The sequence below is a fragment of the Sinocyclocheilus grahami genome, unplaced genomic scaffold (assembly GCF_001515645.1).
Source record: "Sinocyclocheilus grahami isolate Dianchi unplaced genomic scaffold, SAMN03320097.WGS_v1.1 scaffold49.1, whole genome shotgun sequence".
Classification (NCBI taxonomy): domain Eukaryota; kingdom Metazoa; phylum Chordata; class Actinopteri; order Cypriniformes; family Cyprinidae; genus Sinocyclocheilus; species Sinocyclocheilus grahami.
Genome location: NW_015505228.1, coordinates 972694 through 984336, shown reverse-complemented (window position 1 = coordinate 984336; position 11643 = coordinate 972694). Strand labels below are relative to the sequence as shown.

The 11643-nt window shown below is 37.3% G+C and overlaps 1 protein-coding gene across 2 annotated transcripts in view; it reads left to right on the top strand.

Moving 5' to 3' along the window:
- Positions 1 to 11295, top strand: part of LOC107582995 (3 beta-hydroxysteroid dehydrogenase type 7-like) — a 14799-nt gene extending 3504 nt beyond the window's left edge. For both annotated transcript variants that reach the window (XM_016269049.1, XM_016269050.1), the window contains exons 2-7: positions 620 to 862; positions 3088 to 3243; positions 4720 to 4828; positions 7423 to 7522; positions 8216 to 8378; positions 9995 to 11295. In XM_016269049.1, coding sequence (XP_016124535.1) covers positions 703 to 862; positions 3088 to 3243; positions 4720 to 4828; positions 7423 to 7522; positions 8216 to 8378; positions 9995 to 10410 — 1104 coding nt within the window. In that variant the 5' untranslated portion in view covers positions 620 to 702 and the 3' untranslated portion in view covers positions 10411 to 11295. The remainder of the gene's footprint in view (positions 1 to 619; positions 863 to 3087; positions 3244 to 4719; positions 4829 to 7422; positions 7523 to 8215; positions 8379 to 9994) is intronic.
- The last annotated feature ends 348 nt before the right edge of the window (positions 11296 to 11643 follow it).

Below are 11643 nucleotides of genomic sequence, written 5' to 3'. Positions count from 1 at the left end.
AAAAAAAAGCAGGGGGGGGGGGGGGGGGGGGGGGGCGATTAGCACCAGTGAGATGGGTGAGCTTCAGGTTTGTGCATATCACAGTCCTCAATATTTGTGAAGTTGACAAACGTTTTTAATCTAGCAGTGAAAAAGAGAAATTTAGCAGTGTATAAGAGAAAGTGTATTTTAGGTCCTGTAATTGATCACCATTTCTTGAACTCGTTTTTGTTCCCTTTTTGACTTCACTAGGCTATTTTATCTATCTATCTATCATTTTAAAAAATACCATTATTGTCTCTGTTAACCTATGGTAAAATATTTACTTGAATATTTCACACATGCAAGGATTAATCTAATTAAATTCTAAAATCTGAGTGAATAGGTAAAATATTTTTTCAATTTTTTTTTTAAAGAAAAGTAGACTACATTTTGACAGCATTTTAACGTGCAGTAGGCTATATGGGCGGGCATAAATAATGCAGATTTGGAGGAGAGGCAGTTTTACAGCCTAACCCACATTCACACTCCCCCTGTGTCTTCGGGGAGAGATTTAGGGGAGTCTTCATTTAGTCTCGTTGAACTATACATCATTTGTTGACTCGCTGGACTTGACTCGTCTTTTCCATTACATTCGCAGAGTGAACCAGTCGACCGGCTCGGTAAACACTGACGGATAAACACTTCAGTCAATACCAGGAGACGATTCAACGGCGTATTAATATGTCTAATGAGAAATCGAAGTTAACTTACGTGATAACTGGAGGATGCGGTTTTCTCGGGCAGCACCTGTTGAGAGTTTTGTTGGAGAAGGAAGAAAATATCAAGGAAATAAGGCTTTTCGATAAAAACGTTTACCCAAGTCTACAAAGTCACAGTACAGGTAAGAAACACTTGAAACAAACTGTTCAATATAATGATTACGAGCTTGTTGGTATCCACAGGGATTTCAAATAGATTTCTTGTTGAACATTACGTTCGTGGTTGTGTTTTACGTAGTTACCCTGCGTACTACGACGCTACCTGCGTCTTTTGTACAAAGCTTGATGTCAGACCATGTTTCTTCAATAAGTTTCACACTCGGACTAATTTATTTAATCTCCAAAGTACATATAAATCACAGAGGGTGCTCTTTTGTCATGTTTTTAATGTAATTAACAGTTCCATTGCATTGTAAATTACATACAGGCTTATAAAATAGTTTATTCACTACAATATTTACATTGATCATTCTTTATTTTCTAAATCATACATATTTCAAGTCGAGATGCTCTTTCATTTCTCAGAATGACACTGTTGACGCCTTTGTGGTTGTGTTGTAAACAACGCCACAAAAACTATAGACGTGGAATATGTTTAGAGACTTAAAGAAATCTCTCATTTATACGCCAGAAATAAAGATATTGTTTGTGTATTCTTTCTTTAGATTATCACACTTTTCATGGAGGCATGGGGGAAATTTTCCAAGTTGGGGTTAGACACAAAAGTGCCCATCATTAAAGAAACACTCTTTGTTTTATGAACTAGTTCCTGAGAATCTGTCTGCATTCGTGATGTTCACAGTGTAGGGTGTAGTTTCTGTAAGTGCCCAGGGGAAACATCTGTTGTTTCAATGACTCCAATAACGGGAAAGAGCATTGAAATGACAGAGGAAATGGAAACGTTCATTCATAACCTTGGCTTTATTTGTGTATATTCGGGCTTGGTTCAGTTGGTAAGGTCAGGCCACACCAGTCATTTCCATTCAGTTCAGTCTCCTCCTCTCACTTAGTTTGCACCACCAGCATGCTCCATCCGGCTAATGTCCTGCTCCGTACAATGGGATTTTGGGATCTTATTCACCAACCCTCATTGATCACATTATGGAGCAACTGATGTAGCACTGCTTAGCTGAAGCACAATGTCCTTTTGCTCTATATCATCATGCAACGTCTGTTCAAATTAGAACCAGATAACCGGAATAGATGCACGAGGGAAGTTAGACTTTGAATTCGGTTATCTGGTTCTAATTTGTGTGCTAAATGTTTTTTATTAGCCAGAGTTTTTCGATTCTTTTATCTAGTGGGTCTCATACAACGAGTATCCATTGTCCTGCCCTAATGTATTCTAGTCCTCACATATATTGCTAGTTTTTATCCCAGGGTCTAATGGGGGAAAGTTCACTTTACTTCCATAAAGATCCTTGAAACAGACAGCAGCTTAGCATGTGGTCATCAAAGTCCAAATGGCTATAGAAAGAGGTTAGATAACATTTTTTTTATCAGAAGAGAACATTGACCTACTTGCATAGTGAGCTAGTAAGTGATTTTTGTATGTGACTGATTTTGTGTTACTACTTACTACTTGGAAAGCTTTGTTCATAGGCAGACTTTATTACGATTATAAAGCTAAGTTAATTAACCATCACACAGATGTGAGGCATCCTGGAGACGTGTTTATTTGAACATCTGCAAACCACAGTAATTATGGTTTGTTTTGTGTAGTGGTTTAAAACCTGTAATTCTCTGGAGTTGTTAAATGCAAATGTCCAAAAGAAACTGGAAACCTCAGAGATCAGAAAGATGCCACAGCAGTTCTTTGCAGAGCAGTCTTGAATGACCGTGTTCATTGTGCGAAAAATATCTAGCTAGTGAGAATGAGAACAATGCATTTTGTTTACCAAAACGAGGGTGTTGCTTCCACCAAGTAGATGGAGTTTATTGTTTGTTTCCTGTTTTAGATAATTGTGTCATTGTAATCAAGAATATCACTTATGATCCTTGAAATTATATCAGGAAGCTTCAAAAGCTGTGTATCATGGAGATAACAGGATGCTGTCCAAAGTGACCTTGGTTACACCCTCATTCACTGGAATACATGAAGCTCACTTTGTTGTGCTACAAGGAATGCAGATGTTTGTCAGTAGACTCGACTAATATTGAAATCTTTTCATTATATAACAATAGCTTTATTATATGTACTGGTAGTCACATCAGTTCTCAGCTGCCTGTCTGTTTGCATGACAACTACCTTATTATACATAAAACCCTTTATATAGATACGCCTGCATATCAGAACTCTAACAATGTGCTTTTAACAATGTACTGTATCTTTCTCTTTTATTCGCAGAGCATGTGAAGGTGGTGGCGGTACCGGGAGATATAACAGACTATGGGAGTGTGCGTGATGCCTTTCAGGGAGCAGACCTGGTTTTCCACGCAGCTAGTTTGGTTGATGTGTGGTATAAGGTCCCTGAGAAGGCCATCTATGCGGTCAATGTACAAGGTGAGTGAAGAATAATATAGCAATGACTTTGTAGAAGAGATGTCAGGGTTTTGCACTTTGAAAGGGTTTTGGAGTTGCTTCAGAATACGGTTTAGGAAATAAACTTTGAAATACAGAGTAGATAGACTGGAGATTACTGTAAAATTAAAAGTACACTACCATTCAACAGTTTGGGAAGTCTCTTATGCTAACCAAGGCTGTATTTATGTGATCAAAAATACAGTAAAAACTGTAATATTGTGAATTATAATTACCATTTAAAAAAACTGTTTTCTATTTTAATATATTATGAGATGTAATTTATTCCTGTGATGGCAAAGCTGAATTTTCAGCATCATTACTCCAGTCTTCAGTGTCACGTGATCCTTCAGAAATCATTCTAATACGATTTTCTGCTCAAGAAATTTCTTATTATTATCAATGTTTAATTGACATCGTGATTTTTTTCCCCAGAGATCTTTGATAAACAGTTCAAAGTTCTGCATTTTTTTGGAGAAAAAAATAGTATGAATTTCTTTTAAAAACATCGACCTCAAACGGTAGTGGGTTTTTTATTGTTAGAGTAAATGTTAGTTGGTGTTTTGTATGCTTTGGTTTCTCCCACAGTTTTCCTTTGGTGACATTTGCAGTAACCTTAAAGCTTTACGGTCTGTTTGGTCCGGAAATGCATAATTTACTCTCACAAAGGCAACGGGAATTCTCATCTTACTCTTCCTGCTTGTAATGAAGTGAGGATAATAAGATCAAAAATATGTTGTTTTTAACCATAGTCCACAGCTATTGTACAATAAAACCTCCTGCAAGCCTTGACAGATCATGTGGCTTTATGAGAAATAGAGCACATGCAGTGTCATCAAAAAGGTCAACACATCACCATCTGCATGCGTAAAAACTTCTACTGTATATTACCACAGATATGATTATTTATGTGTTCAGATCGCTCTCATCCCTTTCATTGTTTTACACTTATTCATCAGCATGTTTTTAATGTTAGTTTAAAATCTGTGGTAGACCTTACTGGTTAAGGGTTCCTAACATGTCTTGAGGCCCGTGTCATTATAGCATTAGTAGATACAGACAAACCCATGGGATACAGATGAAAACAAGAGCAAGAGATGATGAATGTGTTTTCATACTGGAATTTTCCTTTACTTTGGATCCTCTCCTATCATATCATTCTTTCCTTTGTGCTCACATTTGCACTCCACCTTACTTCTCTAGAAATCTTCTCTTTATATACCACTGAATGGTCTGCATAGTAAAAAAGCCAATGCACATCTGGTTACCTTTGTTTTTTCCACTTATCACTTGATATCTGATACTTGACTTTCAAGCTTAATGATTCTCATTAATGTCAGTTAAAGCTTTGTTTTAAGTCTTTCTTTTGTTTTTAGTAGCGTTCCTGTTTTCTTCACCCTGTAGCTGTTTGCCATGTGTTTTTAATATTGATTCTTTTTGGATGTTGTTCTCTATCAGGGACGGAGAATGTAATAAACGCATGTGTGGAAATCGGTATTCAGTATTTGATCTATACAAGCTCCATGGAGGTGGTTGGTCCAAATGTAAAAGGAGATACATTCATCCGGTAAGTGTCTTTATTTTAATAGCTGTTTGATATATGTAAGAACTCCTTACAAAGTGACATGTTTTAAATTAAAAATATTCACAAAAAATAAACAGTTAAAGGGATTACTCCACCCCAAAATGAAAAATTTGTCATTAATCACTTACCCCCATGTCGTTCCAAACCCGTAAAAGCTTAGTTCGTCTTCGGAACACAATTTAAGATATTTTGGATGAAAACCGGGAGGCTTGTGACTGTCTGATTGACTGCCAAGTAAATTATGCTGTCAAGGTCCAGAAAAGTATGAAAGGCATCGTCAGAATAGTCCATCTGCCATCAGTGGTTCAACCGTAACGTTATGAAGCGACGAGAATACTTTTTGTACGCGAAGAAAACTAAAATAACGACTTTATTCAACAATTCGTCTCCTCTGTGTCTCTCCGCATCAACGTAGCGCCATTTTGGAGAATAACCACTGAATGCAAGCAGCGTACGCTCTTCTGTGTCAGCCACGACACAAGGATATGTTTTCTACGTTTATTTACGCTTTGATTTGAACGAAAACAGCTCATCCGTGTAGCGCGGCTGACACAGAAGATCGTACGCTGCTTGCGTTCAGTGGTTATTCTCCAAAATGGCGCTACGTTGATGCGGAGAGACACAGAGGAGACGAATTGTTGAATAAAGTCATTATTTTAGTTTTCTTCGCGTACAAAAAGTATTCTCGTCACTTCATAACGTTACGGTTGAACCACTGATGGCGGATGGACTATTCTGACGACGCTTTTCACATTTTTCTGGGCCTTGACAGTGTAATTTACTTGGCAGTCAATCAGACAGTCACAAGCCTTCCGGTTTTCATCCAATATATCTTAAATTGTGTTCCGAAGACGAACAAAGCTTTTACCGGTTTGGAACGACATGGGGGTAAGTGATTAATGACAAAATTTTCATTTTGGAGTGGAGTATCCCTTTAAAAGTGTATAAAGGATTTGGGTATCATGGAGGGAATGTCTGAGAGAATTGAACGGAAGGGTTTGAACATGCTGAACGCATTCTGGAATGACAGCAGAATTTCACAACATACACAACATTCCATCTTGAAATATCTTTCAAGCTGAAGAATTACAGACCACAGTCAAGATGGAAATGCTCTGGGAATGCTATTCCAACTATCTCAACTTTCAAAAAATGTCTTTATATAGAGCGAGAGTCTATGTTTATGCTGTTTTCCTATTAGTCACCTGATAAGTGACACTTGTATGTCTCAAAACACATCTTGTGATGAAGTGTCACATGTGCTAATGTTGCGATTTCTGAAGTAGCAGTTGCCAGCTCTGTAAATAGTCAGGCCAGATGGAATATGGTGTTTTTCCCCCCCACACTTTTTTGTGCTGATTTTGAAGGAAGCCCATGTATTTTGCATGTTGTGATGTTAAAATGTGGGTTTAAAAGTACTACACTGTTATTGGTTGATGAAAGCACAATCCATTAGCCAAAAAAATGTAATAAACAAACCTGCAAGGGGTGAATCATGAGTATGAGTTTGTGAATGCTCTGCTGTGGTTTGGCCCAGAAATCAACCAAAGAAAAATGTCACTCGGTCTTATCGGTGACCCAAATGACAACTTTAGGATGACTTAAGTAGTTGCTTAAACAGCACACAGAGCAAAGCCTTGGCTTGAAAGGTTTCCATTACTGCCACGTGCTAAAAACATTAACATTTTTACTTGGAGAGCAACTAACACAAACACACAGAGATTTTTATTCCTCTCAGATATGAGTAATATAAGTAAATGGAAATATTTTCCTATATTTTTGGAAACACATAAACATGCACATTGACGTGAAAATGTAATTATTTAAAAGCATCAGTATTATATTTAATCTCTTCCCCTTTCTCCTTTTCTGCACATTTTTATCAAGTTCTTGTGGAGTGTTTTGATATTTAATATTGTTGCTAAACATTGGTTGCTTGCCATTGGTAATGCCTTTCTAAGGTCATGATAATAAAAACAGTTTTTTGTTTTTGCTGGAAAGTTTACAACAAAAAAACCTTCACAACCTCTTTGGAAATGTGTTATAATATCTGCTTCTTTTACATTATATTAAATGCTACAGTAAAATTAAACAAAATATTTCTATAAATAATTGTCATTAATAACAAACCCCAAACCAACTCAAACCCTTAAATAACTAATAATCATACATACTCAAATCCAATATTTTACCTAACATTTTTAGATTTTACACTCACTCTGCAAGGACAGAAAGGGATAGGCGTCAACTTTGTTTGAATCTGTTGTTTGGGTCATCGTTTGGATATAGTGTCATTCTGTGCATGCATTTCACATTTCTTCTGTGCAAGCTGGAAGAATGCATCTGTGTCTACTCATTTAGAGGGCAGAGGATATACAAAGAGAGTGAGCATTATGGGTCTGAGTTTGGGTATAATTTGACAGCACTGGTCGGTCGGGCACATGATTTCAGTTAAGAACCTGGTTTAGGCTATAACTTAATGCCTTCTGTTTATTAGTAGCTCTGCTGCCTATTACTTAACTACCTTTTCATTTTGCCCAGATTTTAACTCTTGGTGTTGTTCTTCCTTGATACAGAGGGAATGAGGATACTCCATATAATATATTCCATGACATGCCCTACCCTAAGACCAAAGCTGCAGCTGAGAAAATGGTGCTGGGAGCCAATGGCACAAAGGTACAACACAATCCAGTGGAGTACAACAATCACACATTGATTTAGAATGGACCCTGAATTTCCATTTTTAGCATGTTTAATTATATAGGAAAAGTACAATCGGCTTTTACGAACACACAGTGTTTGATTAATAAATAGAAGCAGCTTTCTCATTTTTCTTTAGCCATTATTAAAGCTGTTTCCTATCTTTAATTCACATCTAGGAAGTTAGATGATTAAATTACTGTTCTTCTAAACTCACCATTTGTTCTTAAGACTACATTCAGGACATGCATACTACATGTTTGCATTTTTGCCAGTCTAGAAAGTTTAACTTGGTTTAATAAAATCTACTGGCATTTTGATGAAATTGGAACTCATGCTTCTCATTTCATTGGTCTGGTTGCTATTTTCCAACTTTGCACAATACTGCACCCACCCAAACCCAAGGGAAATGAACATCACATACCACTCAAGTTGGAAGCATTAAATTATTGTGTATGGTTGGTTATAGTTACGCCTTTGCTCTTTTTGTTTCAGCAAGCCATGCATCTATTGGCGTTTCCCAGTAAATACTATAAATCTTTGTAACGCTGTTGATGTATCTTCTGCATCTGAGTGAACTGTAATGTAATCGAAAGACAATCTCTTTGCTTTTCTGCTGATGTCAATTATTGATTTCTTTCTCTCCTTTGTGCCACTCGCCATGATTAGGTAAAGGGAGGGAACACTCTCTACACATGCTCACTACGGCCAACAGGTATCTATGGGGAACAGCATCAGCTCATGAAGGACTTCTATCTGAATGGGGTGCGGACAGGTGGTTGGTTGATCAAGGGAGTTCCACGGAACACAGAGCACGGAAGGGTCTATGCAGGTAACCATGGTGACAGTAGAACACAGTGAACATGGCAACAGTGGAGTTTTTTGATAGAATTTCAGTTGATTTGATGTCAGTTTATCCTGTAGGGGAATTCAAGTGAAACCCCGTAGACAAATCAATATGCTCACTGAAGACCAGGAGTCAAATTTTAAATTCAATCAGTTGACAGAGTTTACTGAAGACAGAATTCTCAACACTTCCAAAGGCCATAGAACACGAATAAGAGAAGCCAGCCTCGAACTAACATCGAATATAGAAACACTAGTACTTATGGTCATATGGATGATCAGATGACATAATTTCTACAGGTTCTGATAGGTTAACAGTACAGACAACTCTAGCCAAACATGGTATTCTGTCCCCAATTCAAGTTAAAAACATTAGCTTTGGCATCCCTTGTTCTATATACGTACATGTAACTTTGAGAAGGGTCATGGGTTCCTAGATAAATTCCTAGAAGGACTCTTCTCATGCTGTTGAAGTCTGCTGGAGACTATTCCTTTGGCATGGTCACATGCCTCTCAAATACAACAAACAATTGGATAAAACAGGCACAATCTCTTCCTTCCAAGGTTGAGCTACAGCACATTACTGGAACCGAACAATACATTCATGCAGAAAAAACCTGATCTGAGAAACAAGAATGTCTACTTCTGATTCAGTTTAACATATAGTAACCAATGGAACTGTAAAGCAAGCATGTATAGGTGTAGTGGATACATGGTGCATTACTGACCTTCATGACCCTATAGGCACACTTGCCTTTACATGTCTTATAAAACTATCATCAGACCAGTAAAGTCAAAAGAATAAGAACAAAGTTCAAATTGATAACTCTTTTTCTAATAAAAAATATAAACATTTGATTATATAATGATTCAGATGAATGACATTGCTTGTAATATATATATATAAGAATACATACATTAGTTTACTACTAAATTATAAAATATAAAATACATACTATTAGTTTACTAGTTATAACTACTATGATTATATTACATTTAATACACTATGATTACATATTCATTATATGATAGAAGAGGATGGGATTGGAAATCCACCTCTTTAATCCACTCCTTTTTCTCTGAATCTGAAAAAAATCTGTCACAGGACAGACCTTAGTCTAAGACAGAGGTTTTTAAACATTTTGATGCCACAGACCCCTAATTATAAGGATCTCCATGCAAGGGCCCCCCTTCCTAAAAAGGTAGCCATATATTTGTTTTATATAAAGACATGTGCAATGTGAAAAATAAACATATTATAAAACAGTATCTAGAAAATATATAGTGAGATTTAACTTTTTTTAACTAGATTATTTTTAGTTGTATAAGCCAAGCATAAACCATAAGTAAACCATGACTGTCAATAGAATCCGTTAATTGTGATTAGTCTTTAGAAAGAATAATGATTTAATTTAATTCAATTCTGTGGTCCCCCTAGTACTCTTGGCTTTATTAAAAGGAAAAACAGCAGTACATAAAACGTGAATTTATCTGTGCTGTTTGTATATTTATGTAATGGCTTTAAAATTGCTTTAATCAAGTTGCATAAAACTCAGCCCTGTAATCTTTAAATGACCTTGAATGTGTTTTTTGTGCATGCAGGGAACGTGGCATGGATGCACTTGCTTGCAGCACGTGCTCTGCGGGAACATCCCGATAGGCTGGGTGGGGATTTTTATTTCTGCTATGATGACTCCCCATACAAGAGCTATGAGGACTTCAACATGCAGTTCTTGTCGGCCTTCAACTTTCGCTCATTGCACGTGCCAGTGTGGTTGGTGTGGTTCATAGCATGGATGAATGACTTGATACGCTGGCTCCTGAAGCCGTTCTACAACTACACCCCACTGCTCAACGGATACACACTCGCTGTGGCCTGCACATCCTTCACTGTCTGCACAGACAAGGCGTTTCGTCACTTTCACTACCGACCGCTCTACAGCTGGGAGGAGTGCCTGGCCCGCACACAGAGCTGGGTCAACACGTTCCCTTTAGAAACCCGCACTAAGGACACCTAACAGCTGCTTCAGTGTCAGGAGGACAGTTTTCATAAACACATCCGTGTCCAAAAATGAAAGATGAGAGGTTTTGTGACCGTGTGTGTCAAGCATGTGTCATGACTTTTCACCTGATGATGAACATTTGGATGTTGTATTGCAGTATTCAGTATGTGTTTTGATATAAGTACACTTAAACAGAGCACCTCTTAATCATATAATCACAGTTGATATGATCACAGTGAACTATTAGATTAATTAAAATGTTTTAATTATTGATGTAATAGTAATAACTGGGAGCATAATCTTTACATTACATACAAGCACTTTCATGCAAAATGCACAAGTGAGGCTATTTTGATAGTAATCCTGCAATACAAAGCATATTGTATTCTGTTAATCTGATAGCTGAATGTATTTGATCAGTTATTAAGTGTTATGTAATCCACCACATATAGGTGTATATTTATACATTTCTTTGTCCAAACCATTTCACAGAAACATTTCATAACATCACTGTTATATAGACAATTATGTGCTAATGAGCACAAGCATTTAAGTTAATTATTAAAATATGTAATTGTTTGTATGAAACATTGCTAATTCTTCCGTTAAAAGAATTGCAAAACAAATTAAACTATTATATACACAAATGGTAAGCTTTTTGGACTTTATGCACATATAGTGCGGGGAAAATGTTTAGTTTGCAGTACATTGGATCTTCTTTCTTCCTACCATTAGATTACTTAAATGCAGAGGTGGACAAAGTACACAACTCCATTACTTCAAGTGAAAGTTGTAAAGAGATTTTTACTTGTGCTTGCAGTACTTGCTTTTAAAAGTACTTGAGTACCAAAATGAAGTTTCCTGTTTTATGTCAGACCCCTACAAAAGCAGCATGGTAGTGATCTCTCACAGCTCTGGCAGTGTGTGCACACATCTTGTGTAGCCACTTATCCACATTTTGAACCAAGTGGACAGTGAAACTGCTGTAAATGGGGGGAAGTCGTGGCCTAATGGTTAGAGAGTCGAACTCATAACCCAAAGGTTGTGGGTTCGAGTCTTGTACCGGCAGGGATTGTAGGTGGTGGGAGTGAATGTACAGCGCTCTCTCCCACCTTCAATACCACGACTGAGGTGCCCAAGGCACCAAACCCCCAAAAATCCCCGGGCGCCGATGGCTGCCCAGTGCTCCGGGTGTGTGTTCACTGCTGTGTGTGCTGGGATGGGATAAATGCAGAGCACTAATTCCGA